Below are 14,973 nucleotides of genomic sequence, written 5' to 3'. Positions count from 1 at the left end.
GGCAAAGCTTCCAAGAGGATTTGCACAAAATTTCAGCTTGGTCGGATATGTGGGAGATGCCCTTTAACGTAGACAAGTGCCAGGTCCTTCAAGTTGGAATGAGGAATAAGAAGTTTGATTACGAAATGCGCGGCGTTAAACTCAAAAGCGTTCAGTGCGTCAAGGACTTGGGGGTCAAAATTGCGTCAAACCTCAAATTCTCACAGCAATACATCGATGCAGCAAATAAAGCAAACAGAATGTTGGGCTTCATTAAAAGAAACTTTTTATTCAAGAATAAAGATGTAATACTTCCACTCTACAATAGTTTAGTCAGACCCCACTTGGAATATGCGGTACAGTTTTGGTCTCCCCACCATGCAAAGGATATTGCTAAATTAGAAGGTGTTCAGCGTCGGGCAATGAAAATGATCCCTTCCTTGCCCAACAAATCCTACGAAGAAAGGCTTTCCACCCTTAACATGTTCTGTCTTGAGAAATGTCGCCTCCGAGGAAAACTGATCGAATGTTTTAAAATACTTCATGGTTTCACGAATGTAGACAGATCAACATTGTTTATGATTGATGACACTTTGTGCATGAGGAACAATAGCACAAAACTCAGATGTAGACAAGTAAATTCAGACTGCACCAAATTTTTCTTCACCAATGTTGTAGTGCGAGAATGGAATAAGCTCCCACCATCAGTGGTCCAGTGTAACTCGATTGACTCCTTCAAAAAAAAGCTTGACCGTCACTTCTTTCAACTTAATATCAACTAGAGTAGAAATGCAACGTTTTGGAGCCTTCTGATTAATGTAAAATCACTTAAGTTTAAGGACAGACCACCTAGTCTGGACCATGGGCTCTGTGTGGTATGATTTTCTATGTAAATCTATGTAAATCTCTCACATCCATAAATATTTAATGAAATTTGACTGGAATATAAAAACAGTTTATACTTTACTATCAAGACTTTTGAAAATCACACACACACACACACACACACACACACACACACACATGCACGCATGCAAGCACATGCATATGCGCACACACACACACACACACACACACACACACAAACACGCACACCCAGGAACACACACACACACACACACACACACGCACAGATCGACGATGTGGGGTTCTTGAAAAAGGTGTGGACTTCTAAAAATCTCGATGTATTTTCAGTAATAAAAATATAAACTAAATTATCTGAAAATTGAGCTCTCAGACTCACATCCCCTTTCTCATTACTTGTTTAGACCAATCTTACTTCTCATAGGATAAGCGCAGACCAGATGAACCTGCTCTTAAGTTTTTTTAAAACAACAAGGAAATCTTGCTGAAAATAAGGAATAATTAATTAATTCCAGGCACACAGCTACCTAACTAACTGGCTTAAACTATCCTAGGCATGAACTGTACTTAGCTGCGTGGAAGGGCGCACTAGAAGCTCCACCCTGCTGCCACATGGTCTACCCGCGCATGGTGGAGTCCTCCAGCCTCTTCTCGTAACCTCCCAAGGTGCTCCACACAGCAAGCACACCTCTCGTAACCTCCCAAGGGCTTCCCTCTCCTACAGTACACACTCACCTGACTTGTGGATACGGCAGGTGTTAGGAAGACCACCATGATGTAAAACACGTGGGCGGGAGAGGAAGAAAGCATGTTTGGTCAGCACGAGATCACTTGGAGAAGAGGGCACGGGTCAAGGGGTGACCCGCCATGGCCCACGGTCAAGATGCCAGCACTCGCCACAGCTGACATCTCTCGTTCTGTGTAACACTTATACTAACGCCCTAACGGCTATGGGTTATTATTTATTAATAACTTAACACCATGCACTAAGTAATAGTGGGTCATGCATCCCATGAATATTTCAGCATTGGCAGCAATAGGTGATAAGTATTTGAATAAGCTCCTGCTCCCGCCTGGCCTGGGTCTGGGTAGGTAGGTAGAAATTTCCCGCCTTCTAAGGACTTATTTCCCGCTCTCTAAATAAAATGGTGGGGACTTCCATGGAATTTTACACGGGCTATTTCTTGAAATAAGGAATTCATGACAGATGCTAAAGTGCACTTGCTCATGTCGGGAGGGTACCTGCTGGCGATTACGAGTCCAACACTTGATCAGTCCGTGGTAAATTACACATACATTCTCTTTCAATGTTTCTCTATTATTTCCTGAATGTATCCAAGTTGTTTCTCAGCTGCTTCCCGAAACACTTGGGAAACGTCTGGGATACATTGTTGTCATTCAAAGATTCCTGGTGTGGACTCCACGGATTTGACGAAAAAATCGAAAAATATGGCCATTTTAGGTTTTTGTCTCTAAAATTAGTAGCGTCACGTGGCAACATTTTGGTGAAGTATGAACCCATTATGAGCACTAGAAGTGATTTAAACGTGGGTTTAAATGCATGTTAAACGTGGGTTTAAATGCATGTTAAAGGTCCGGGCGCAACACGCGGGTTTGTTTATATCGTAGTAAAGTCCTATAAACTCTCACGTTTTCATAAGATAGATATTTATTCTTCTTCTTTACATTACAATCGTACATCTGGAAGTACCTCGGGCATGACTGAGTGAGGTACAGTGCTCCGTGACAGCTCAAGGTCACTCAGTAGCCTGCGGGCTGGGGAATAAAGTAGATGTATGTCAAATTTGTCGTTTGACTGACCCTCTTATCCCCTTTTTTCCTTATTTTTCGTTGCTGCTGGGTAACGAAATCATTATGGGTATACACAGCAAGCTTCAGCAATTACGAAAACGCAAATTAGAAGCTGGCAGGAGGTCTTTAGAGGAAAACGTAAAGACAGAGGGAGGAAGCCACATGCCGGGACGACACCGCGACTCCTCACCATCCGTCTCCCACTGCACTACACACGTCCAGAACCTCACAAGTCTCAGAGCAGAAAGAAGTGGTGGATAAGGCGAGTGAGGAAAGGGATGTGGAAGGAGCTTTGGGTGGTGATGAAACGAATCCACATCCAGCTGTTTCTATCTCAAGCGGAGAAAAACGAAAGAGGCGTTCTTACAAGGAAAAAGAAGAGGAAGTGACGGACGAAGAGAATCTTATATGTAAGAAGAGTGACATTAGGGAAATTGCAAAACACGTTAGGTGTAACAAGTACAAGGAACATGGAGTTACGTGTGAATTTACCCATCATCAGTGCGATGAACATAAAAGTAGTGTGCCTAAAGTGTAAACATATTATATATAACAATAGTGAAGCAGGTAAAGTGAAATGTGGAAATACTGGTTCATTCAGAGTGACAACAATGATTATCTATTTTTTTTTAGTATTTTGTCATGTTGCTGAGGCATGGTTATGCTGGTGTTGAGAGGCTTTGCAGTATGCTGAGTTTGCGTCACTTTTCCAGTAATATTTATGTGAAATACGCTAAATTCATCCATGAACAAGCTGTGGAAAATGTAAGGGATATTTTGAAAAGAAGTAGGGAAGCAGTGTTTCAGTTTTATGCTCAAAATCTAGACAGACATCCAGATGAAAGCGGTGTCTTCAACATCGATATCACCTATGATGGCTCCTGGCAGAGAGGATAAATGTCAAATTTTGGAATCGCAGCAGTAATTCATGCTCAGACAAACCTCATTATAGATTTCGAAATCAGTAAAATAAAAAGAAAGATGAGAAATAAGAAATTGGAGAAGGAACTAGCATATGAGAGGGGAGCGTATTGAGAGCGGAAATCTTCACTCAACTTTAGAGGTGTTTTTCTCAGAACGTAAGTTATCGGTCTTTACGTTTAAATTTCTCCCATGTTTCTCAACCGATTTTCTTCATTTTAGTATGTCTTTACAGAACGTAAAATGTACTAAAAGATTGTGAGTCTCGATTTTTAATACAGGTAATATATTTTATGGCATCACTGCAAATGTCTGTTATTTAACGCGCATTCCGGAATCACTGAAATTCAATTTTTTTTTGTGGAAAATTAAAACATTAATTAAATAACACAGACTCACAGAAACTTTGCAAAAATACTTAACTTTTAGCTACGCAAATAAGAAAAGTCAATAATTTAACAATCAGGAGAAATATCAAGTTTTATTCAAACTTCTAAAAATAGCCATATATGCCAAACCAAGAAATTTTTTTTTTTCTTTTTTCAGGAGACGTTGCATCAGTTCAAAACATAGTATTAGGCCAATTTGCAATGTAAAAAATAAGGTAGTTAACTAGATATAAGAGTTTTCCCAAACCGTGTCAAATCCGTTGGGGGGGCCCTTAAAGAGAGAGAGAGAGAGAGAGAGAGAGAGAGAGAGAGAGAAAGGGGTAGGATAGGGCATGGCAGGTCTCATAGGTGGAGATCTAAGGGGATCTAGCCAATCACAGCAAGATGACAGCTGTCATTGCGTAGGAGTTGGCAGGTGTCGCCTTCAAGGAGATTTGCGAGGCAGAGTCTGCTGAGGTGGCCGAGGGTTTAATGAAGCCGACTGTACCTTGGATCAGTTAGGTGTAAGCATGGTGGTATGAAGGGAAAGATAAGAGAAAGGGCATTACAAGGAAGAAGGGTGGTAGGGTCTTTGGGATGAATCATGGCTGGCAGAAATGTGAGCATGGAGGTAAAGAGGGATTTGAGTAATACAAGGATAGTACCAACCCTCACATATGCAAGTGAAATGTGGGCCTGGAATGAAAGTCAGAGGTCTTGAGTGCAGGCAGTGGAAATGAGTTATTTGAGGAGTGCTTGTGGTGTGAGGAGAATGGATGGAATGAGTAATGAAAGTGTGTACGAGCGTTTTGGAATGTGTCACGGGGGTGAAGGGAAGTGTGGAGTGGTGGAAGAAGTGAAGCGACAGACTTTAAAGTGGTTTGTCCACATGGAGCGAATGGAGGAAAGTAAGATGACGAGAAAGGTGTATGTGAGTGAGATAGAAGGAGGGAAGGCTAGAGGGCGACCTTCATTGAAGTGGAGGGATAGGGTGCAAGAGTACTTTAGGGAAAGGGGGAAAAGATCTTTGAGAAACTTTGAGCAGGCAAGGAGGGAGTGTCTGGATAGTGAAAGTTGGAAACTTCTGCTGTGGCCATCCCCTGGTGGGAGCTCCTTGGAGCAGACGTTGATGAAATGATGATGATGAGAGAGAAACAGTTTATATAACAGTATATTAATACTGTTCCGACTGTCAATGTATTTATATGATTTTTATGTAAATATTTATCTCTCTCCTTATACTGTATCTTATTTATTTATTTGTTTTTTGTCTACTTTGATATTTATAAGATAATAATGTTGGAAAACCTTTATATATCACAGAAAAATATGCGGGTCCTTCGGAGCAGCAAGCCACGCTCCTACAACTCCTCAAACTCCTGCAAATTAAGTGTCAACAAACAGCGTCCGTTCAAAGTGCCGCTTCCTGACCTGGTGAGTTACTGCTTATCAAGTTTATTTTGCTGCCTACACACCTTCAGGAGACACAGGGCTGATGGCAGTAGGCTGTGGGCGTGTAGACGTGTAGGGGAAAGGAGAAAATGAGTGGTGATGGACAAGGAATAGAAGGTAAAGAGCCGTGCCCTATGTCTTCGTCCTCATCTTTCCCTTTCTCTACCTCTCTTTCAACCCATATATTTCGTTGACTACCTACCTTCAGGAGACACAGGGCTGGAGGAGTTGGTGGTGGTAGGCTGTGGTCGTGTAGGGGAAAGGAGGGAATAGGTGGTTGAAGACGAGTAAGAGATGGAAAAGAGCCACAGCCTTTCTCTACCTCTCTCGGCCAGTATGTTTCATTACTACACACCTTCAGGAGACACAGGGCTGGAGGATATGGTGGTGGTAGGCTGTGGGCGTGTAGGGGAGAGGAGGGAATAGGTGGTTGAAGACAAGGAATAGACGGAAAAGAGCCACCTGTAGCCTTTCTCTACCTCCCTCGGCCAATAATTTTGTTGACTCTACACCTTCAGGAGTAAAGTGATGGTTTGTGAGCAAAGTAGAAGTGAGGTTGTCGATATTTTATGCCCATATAGAGTGGGAATTGAATGTGAAAAAGAATGCAAAATAATTTTGAATGGTGAAGAAATGGAGGAGATCAATGAGTTTAAGGGCCGCTTTCACAGTCGTTTTGTTTGTTTTGATCATTACCAATGGCGCCGATCGATGCTATAGTTTTCGACGTGAAACTGGCCGATGGGGTAATGGCGGCTACAGAGGAAGCGAGAGGTGTTGAGAGTGTGTGGTAAGGTGCGGGGCTAGGCTAACCCCACAGCCGCCACTACCCCACTGGCCAGTTTCACGTGGAAATTCTATAGCAGCGATTGCCGCCATTGGTAACGACCAACACAAACAAAAGGACTGTGAAAGCGGCCTTAAGTACCTTGGATCAGTTAGGTGTAAGCATGGTGATATGAAGGGAAAGATAAGAGAAAGGGCATTGCAAGGAAGAAGGGTGGTAGAGTCTTTGGGACGAATCATGACCGGTAGAAGTGTGAGCATGGAGGTACAGAGGGATTTGAGAAATACGATAATAGTACCAACCCTCACATATGCATGTGAAATGTGGGGCTGGAATGAAAGTCAGATGTCTTAGAGTGCAGGCAGTGGAAATGAGTTATTTGAGGAGTGCTTGTGGGGTGAGTAGAATGGATGGAATGAGTAATGAAAGTGTGTACGAGCATTTTGGAATGTGTCACGGGGTTGAAGGGAAGAAGTGTGGAGTGGTGGAAGAAGTGAAGCGACAGACTTTGAAGTGGTTTGGCCACATGGAGCAAATGGAGGAGAGTAAGATGACCAGAAGGGTGTATGTGAGTGAGATAGAGGGAGAGAATGCTAGAGGACGACCTCCAGTGAAATGGAGAGATAAAGTGCAAGAATATGTTAGGAAAAAGGGTGAAAGATCCTTGAGAAACTTTGAGCAGGCAAGGAGGAAGTGTCTGGATAGAGAAAGTTGAAAACTCTTCTGCCGTGGCCATCCCCTGGTGGGAGCTCCTAGGAGCAGGCGTCGATGAAATGATGATGATGATGAGGAATTGAGAAACTATTATCTGAGGTTGACACTGACAAAGCGACTGGACCAAACAATATACCCTGCAGTATACTAAAAGCTAATGCTTGCATTCTTGCACCTATCCTGCAGGTTATATTCTCGCAGACATTACAAACCGGAGAATTCCCTCAGGACTGGCTTTTGGCAAATGTGTCACCAATTTTTTAATCCGGAGACAGAACCCTCCCTGCTAATTATAGACCTATTTCACTAACCTCAGTTCCCTGCAAAATTTTAGAACGTATAATTCATAGACATATAATGGCCCACTTTGATGGGCAAAATATACTGACTGACAGTCAGCACGGCTTTCAGCCCAAACGTTCGTGCGAGACTCAATTACTTGTGACCACACACGACATTTTGCAGTCCCTTAACAACCCCAAAGTTAAACAAGTTGATGCCATAATACTTGACTTTGCCAAAGCCTACAACAAAGTTTCCCACCAAAGATTTTTAGCTAAATTAGAATACTATGGCAACGAGGACAACTTTCTAACTGGATTACCACGTTTTTGACTACCCACAAGAAAAGAGTTGTTCTTGATGGTAGTCAATCCTCATCTATTCCTGTAACTTCTGGGATACCTCAAGTCACTGTCTTGGGCCCCCTTCTTTTCCTTTCTTACATTAATGATCTCCCACTATCACTTACCTCTTCTACTAGACTTTTTGCAGGTGACAGTTTAGTTTATCGACCCATTTTAGATAGGGATGACTGCCTTCGACTCCAGGACGATTTGGCTGCACTTAAAGACTGGGAAGCCAAGTGGCAGATGACGTTTAGACCAGACAAATGCTATCACATCCGTTTCATAAGTACTAACAAACCTATTCCCTCATTAACAAACTCCATGACACAAACCTAAACACTGTCTCTTCACACAAATACTTGGGCGTACATATCTCAGCAGACATGCGATGGAACACACTCGTGAGCAGCATCAGGGCCAAAGCTCACAGAGCCCTGGGGTTCCTGCATAGGAACCTTAGCAGGTGTAACACAAACATCAAAATTCTTGCATACAAATCACTCGGTCGGCCACACATAGAATGTTGTGACACCGTCTGGGACCCACACACTAACAATAACATAAATAAATTAGAGGCCATACAAAACAAAGCTGCAAGATGGGCCAGACATGATTACAGACACACTACATCAGTCACTTTGCTTAAACAAGACATAAAACTAGACCCATTAGCAACACGAAGACAAATACACAGACAACAAATACTATATAAAATCACAAACAATCTAGTAGACATAAACAAAGACACTTATTTACACCCGAGAACTACATGATCCTCTAGAGGCAGCCACAACCTTAAATACCACACCTACCAGACTAACACTACAGTCAAACCTCACCATTTGCGCACATATGGGGGGGTCTAAGGTGCGCAACTGGCGAATGTGCAAATGGCAAACATAGTAACCTATGGGGAAAAATACATATGGGTGGTCACGGCCTAAACCCCTGGGGCCCTTGTCTGCTGGCAGGAAACTTCTTGATAGCGTCCTCAATTTAGCATAACCAGTTTCTGGGTCGTGATCTGTAGAGTCCCGACAACCTAAGATTTAGGTGCCATTATTGGCCCTGTTTTTGCCGCGCTTTTCAAATGCTAGCACATGCTCTCGCGTCAAAAACAGGGCCAATAATGGCGTCCAAATCTTAGGTTGTGACGCTGTGTGCGGCATGATGGTGGTGCAAAGGTGAGGCAGAAAACATCGAATAATCGCAGTCACCACGAGACCAGGAGGCGATTGGGCAATGGCGGGAAATGACATGTTGTGTATTTTGGTAGTGTTCTTCACTGGCGGGAGAGGGCGCGCGGATGGTAGACAGCTGTAGCTCGCCAGCTGGTTTCAAGGCTTCTTCAACACCTTCACTTTTGTCACCACTACCACTATCACCACCACCACCACCACCACCTGCAACACCACCATTGCTACCCTCATCACCACAACCACCTTAATCGCCACCACCGTTTTCATCATATCACTACCACTATTATCACCACCACCATCACCTTCATCACCACCACCACCATCTTTGTCACCACCACCATGTTAATCACCACCACCACCACCACCACCTTCACCACCAACACTTCTTACCACCACCATCACCTTCATCACCACACCCACATACATAACCCCACCACCTTATCACTTCCACCACCCTCATCGACACTACAACCACTTTTATCATCACCATCACCTTCGTCACCACCACCAACTTCATCACCACCATGGACATGTTTACCAATACTACGTAGAAATTTAAATTTACGCGGGAGACGGCACTAGGGGGAACCGACCCTTAGTCAGTGGTGGGGGGGCAAGGTGCGCAGATGGCAAGACCACCTGCACAAATGGTGGGACGATGGCCGCAAATGGTGAGGTTTTATTGTAGTATATTCAAATATTCATTCTTTCCCCGTAGCATCCAAGAGTGGAATCATCTCCCATCTCATGTAGTTAATAGTCTCACTTTTGACACATTTAGGAATAGGATCATCAGTCATCAGTCATTATCTCCCCAATCTTGGCCCTCCACCATGTCCCAATACCTTTCCTCGTCCTAACCTTTATCCTAATCCTGTCCTGTCCTTTGAATCCCCCTTTAACCCCGCATATCATGCCACCCAAGAGTGGCCCTCTGCTGGTCCCATAGAAATTAAATGAAATGAATGAAATGAGGAAAAGAGCCGCACTCTTTCTCTTCGTCCTTTTCTTTCTCTGCCTGTAGGTACTATGGTCCTATTCTACAATGTGTCGGGCTCCCATTATGACTATTTTCTAAAGCAACAGAGAAAATTAACTGGGTTTTCATGGGTGATATTCATGTTTATGGTGCGGGAGTCTTGTAAAACTATCACTAGAATCACGAAACAATCCATGAAAACTCCAGCAGCTTCTAAGAGAAACTTTTTGAACAGGCGAACTGAGATGCAGATATGTTTAAGAATACGGACTTACATCTTTGACTACACTTTCAGGAGACTCGTGGCTATATATGTAAGGAAGGAATCAATAGGAACCAGAAAAAATCATCCCACAGTCCTTTCACTTGTAATAGCCCTTATGAGACACAGCCGAGTATAAATGCTCAAAAATTATATTTAAAATTATTCCAATGATTAACACAATATCTGTAAGATTTCCATGTGTCAATCAACACTCTGATCACAATTTCCATTGCAAGTCAGTTGTTTTTGAGGTTTTAATAAGTAAATGGAGATTGGTTACTATTTTTATAACAGCAGGATAGTATCTGATAGGTAAAGGGGGGCGACTACGGGGTGTCCTCCTGCGCATATGGTACGTCCAATAGCTTTGAAATCTTAGTATGTTGTTTGTTACTGTAAAGGTTTCTTATTCTGTGAATTTCATCAAATTTGGGTGAAGTTTAGGAGAGACTCGAACAAAGCGTATTTTTTGTTTTTTTTGCTCCACAGGCTTTAATTTTCAGTTAATCGGTTTGAAAAAAAATACCATAGAAACTTTGTTTACCTATCTACATTTTGTTGGAAGTAACTTTTTGATTTTTTGTTTTGTCTTCGAAGAAAAAAAATTACAATCTTTTGTCAGTTATTATTTTCTCCTCTTTGTGTCCCGTTTTCTTTTGACATTATTGAAAATCTATTTCCAACTAAAAATTGCCCTTTAGTTGTAGTTTCAACAGATACCTAACAAAAGTCGATCAGACTTTTTACCGATTTTGTGAAATTATTTTAATTTTAAAAAACTAATTTTTGAGATATTGGCTTCTAAAGATTTTTTTACATTTCATTCCTGTCCTGCCATTTGCATTTATTTGATTGGCATGAAACTTTCACATATTATTGTGTATATCTTGTTGACTTACTGGAGAATGATCAGGCATCTGGGCCCGCGGCACTCCCGCGTAGCGCGAGTGCCGTGGGAGTGCCTCGTGGGAGTGCCTTGCTTCTACGCTACTCTCTTGCTTGTTATCTGAGGTTTGGCCGCTCCACAAGACCTCTTGATGTTGGTGACTTTTTCTGGTTGCCTTGCACTTGTACATCATTTGTAAGGACGTTTTTTTTGGCTGGAGAGGAGAGAAAAGTACGACATACTCTTCCCGTCTGTGTCTCGCTTGGCACTGGCGCGGTGGCACCTCTCTTCCTCCCCTGTCTCTCCGCGCGAAGAAGATAGGATGACAGATGACAAAATTTACGAAGAATTAAAATATTCTAATGTAATTTTTACGTATATACAGGCATTGAATGACACCGCATATGTTGACATGCGTGTCTTTTATGACGCGCATGTCCGGCTATGACGCAAAAGACCCCCCCAGGGGTAAGGGGTTCTAATTTTACGAAAACAAATCTCACCACATGGCAATTTAGGGTTTCCCGGCCACGCTGAGCGAAAAACATGTACTCGTCCAATTTTAAATATATTCATCAAAAATACCCCGTAGTCGCCCCCCTTACGGTGGAGTTCTGTTAGTTTTTTATTTTTTTATTTTTTTTGTTTTTACAACAAAGAAGGCAGCTCAAGGGCACACAAAAAAGAAAACATTAACAAAAAAAAGCCCACTACTCGCTGCTCCTAAGAAAGAAATAAAAGAGGTGTCCAAAAGCAAGGTCAAACTCGGGAGGAGAGATGTCCTGATACCCTCCTCTTGAAAGAGTTCAAGTCGTAGGCAGGAGGAAATACAGATGAAGGAAGATTGTTCCAGAGTTTACCAGCATGAGGGATGAAAGAGTGAAGATGCTGGTTAACTCTTGCATAAGGGGTTTGGACAGTATAGGGATGAGCATGAGTAGAAAGTCGAGTGCAGCGGGGCCGCGGGAGGGGGGGGAGGCATGCAGTTAGCAAGTTCAGAAGAGCAGTCAGCGTGGAAATATTGATGGAAGATAGAGAGGCAACATCGGCGGAATTTAAGAGGTGAAGACTATCAGTATGAGGAGGAGAGCTGATGAGACGAAGAGCCTTAGCCTCCACTCTGTCCAGAAGAGCTGTATGGTGGAGCCCCACACATGAGATGCATATTCCATATGAGGGCGGACAAGGCCCTGTATATGGACAGCAGCTGTGCAGGGGAGAAGAACTGGCGGAGACGGTACAGAACGCCCAGCCTCGAGGAAGCTGATTTCGTAAGAGATGAGATATGAAGTTTCCAGTTGAGATTTTGAGTTAAGGATAGACCAAGGATGTTTAGTGTTGAGGAAGGTGATAGCTGGGTGTTGTCAAAGAATAGGGGATAGTTGTTTGGAAGATTGTGTTGAGTGGATAGGTGGAGAAACTGTGTTTTGAGGCGTTGAAGGACACCAGGTTCCTCTTGCCCCAATCGGAAATAATAGTAAGGCCTGAGGCTAAGCGTTCTGCAGCCTCCAGCCTTGAGTCGTTAAGTTCCTGTAGGGTGGGTCTTCTTGAGAATGTGGTCCTGGTGGTGGTGCTTGGGGTGGTGTCCATGGGGGAGAGATGCTGGCATGTTGGTGGTTCTCTGCATGGTAATTTACTAGAACTAGATTATTCTCTAACATGGCTTTGTGAGGGATTTTGGTCTGATTTATGGATATGTGTCTGGACCCCTGAAATAGTCTGACTTAAAAACATTTCCGTAATGTCACTGACAAGTCAAATGGAAGCATACAACAGCATTAGTGCTGAAAACGAATTACAGCCCTTCTGCCTGACGACAGGCACCACCGCCCGGGAAAAACTGTCATGTACATCACTTCAGATTCCAGTACAGATTGCACACTATCGGAAGTAGGAAGATGGAGGAATTTGACAATTTGTTCCTAGAGGATGACTACAGAATACAGATCACCTGTGCTTAATCCTTTGTATATGCCCCACATCCAGCGGCAGATGCTTTCTGTGTGGCAAGAGTTATGTTTACAGTTTGCATGTATATGAGTTCTGAGCCAACTCTAATTTTCTCCTTGTTTTAGATTGATGTCAACTATAATATTGTAAAAATATACATTTCCTCACCTGCACATGATGATTATGTTAAGAGATGATGCAAGAAATTCACCAGCATACAAAAAAACAGCACTGCTCCGGGATTAAAGTCACAGCTACATAATAGTTGGACAACGCTGCCCAGGATCAAAAAGATGCGAAATGTCTTTAGAAAATGCAGCATCTTCCCTTCTTTCCCTTGCCTTATGTCATTTTCAGTTTTTATTTAATGTGAAATGACAAGAAAATAAATATTTCTTTATACAACACCAACTTTCTGGGTCTCAAAGAGCATTATATTCTATATTTCATTCTTCAAAAAAAAATTCCTACGGGAATTTGACTGCTGTGGTGCTGTGGCTACTACTCACTGATTGACCAGTGAAAAGTGTTTGTCTTTTGGGAAAACATATCACTGAGCACTTTTGGTCTCATTTGCTTTTGTATGCAGCCGTCTGACTTGTCGGTGACACTACTGAAAACTCATTAATACCATATCCAATATCTGGTGTATAGAAGTGTGACTTATAGAGTTTACTGTATTCTTTTTTATATATATATAAACTAGTCAGCACAAATGGTTTGAGGCTCAGTAAATGTAACATGCTGAAAATTTTAGAATTTTGCCTTATTGATAACTTTGGCATGGACTGAATATGGGAAGATGGATGAGAAAGAAATGGATATGAGAACTTTATTATTACCTTCAATATATTGCTGTATGTAGACTTATGTTAAAAGCTGACTGGCATATATATTCTCTAATTCTTTTACAATTTCAGTTTCAGACTGAGGCACTACACCGTGATATCCTCAACAGGAATAAAACAGCATTCAACCAGGTTATTGAGCGGTACATTTCCCTGGCACACGGACTTCCTCCTCCACTAGATGAATGTCCCTACCAGTCTCCACACAACAGCAAAAACAAACCAAGTTCAACTCCCTTATACCCCCAGAAGAACCTTTCCAGGACAGGTGCAACCATAAAAACCAGCACTGTCTCCCCAGCGATCTCATTGAGGCAAGATTCATGTTGTGATGAGGATGATCTTGTTAGAGAAGTAGAGGAATCACTGCAGAGGAGGAAACAACAGCTTGGGTTAAGTGATGACTTTATATGTGAGGAGATAGAGGATTATGAGGTTGATGAGGATGACCCCACTTGGGATGGCTCTCATTACCATGCCAGGATGAATTTACCCACCAGATTGCATAAAAAGAGAAAACTTTCTGATAATCTTATTACAAACACAGTGGGGTCATCTGATGAAAACAAGTCTCGAAAGAAAGCAAAAGCACCTGTGGATGAAGTAAGCCTTTCCCAAAACAAAACTGCTGATTTGAGGAAGCTTTCTGTGCAGGACAGGCTTTCAGATGTGAGCAACTTACCAAGAAGAAGAGGTAGACCTCCCAAAAGAAAGTCAGTGCTGGAGGTGAATGCTGAGGGTGATATATCAAAGAAAAAATGTAGATTGCCCAAACAAAAGTCAGTGCAGAAGGTGAGCGTTGAGGGTGATACATCAAGGAAGAGAGGTAGACAGCCCAAAGCAAAAGTGGCGGCAGAGAGTCAAGAAAATCTGAGACAGAACAACCCAAGGAATGAACCCAAACGGAGAGGCAGGCCACCCAAGAAGAATAAAACATTGAGTCTGAACCCCACCAAGGACGGAACCTCAAACAAAAGGTCACCTGATGAAAACAATGAACCAAAACGGAGGGGCAGGCCACCCAAGAAGAATAAAACATTGAGTGTGAACCCCACCAAGGACGGAACCTCAAACAAAAGGTCAGGTGATGAATACAAAGAACCCAAACGGAGGGGCAGGCCACCCAAGAAGAATAAAACATTGAGTCTGAACCCCACCAAGGACGGAACCTCAAACAAAAGGTCACCTGATGAAAACAATGAACCCAAACGGAGGGGCAGGCCACCCAAGAAGAATAAAACATTGAGTCTGAACCACCAAGGACGGAACCTCAAACAAAAGGTCACCTGATGAAAACAATGTGCCACAAAAGAGAGGCAG

General features: G+C 42.7%; 1 protein-coding gene and 1 long non-coding RNA gene across 2 annotated transcripts in view; both read left to right on the top strand.

The window, feature by feature from the left end:
* LOC127006878 (uncharacterized) overlaps window positions 1–2,536 on the top strand; it is a 48,622-nt gene extending 46,086 nt beyond the window's left edge. Inside the window, exon 3 of the long non-coding RNA XR_007759799.1 lies at window positions 1,398–2,536. This is a non-coding gene — a long non-coding RNA (uncharacterized LOC127006878). The remainder of the gene's footprint in view (window positions 1–1,397) is intronic.
* Window positions 1–14,943, top strand: part of LOC127007171 (serine/arginine repetitive matrix protein 1-like) — a 108,744-nt gene extending 93,801 nt beyond the window's left edge. Inside the window, exon 3 of the mRNA XM_050877888.1 lies at window positions 13,726–14,943. Within this exon, the coding sequence (XP_050733845.1) occupies window positions 13,726–14,943 (1,218 nt within the window). The remainder of the gene's footprint in view (window positions 1–13,725) is intronic.
* Window positions 14,944–14,973: the final 30 nt, after the last annotated feature.

The sequence above is a fragment of the Eriocheir sinensis genome, chromosome 34 (assembly GCF_024679095.1).
Source record: "Eriocheir sinensis breed Jianghai 21 chromosome 34, ASM2467909v1, whole genome shotgun sequence".
Classification (NCBI taxonomy): Eukaryota; Metazoa; Arthropoda; class Malacostraca; order Decapoda; family Varunidae; genus Eriocheir; species Eriocheir sinensis.
This window is presented reverse-complemented; position numbering and strand designations above follow the sequence as displayed.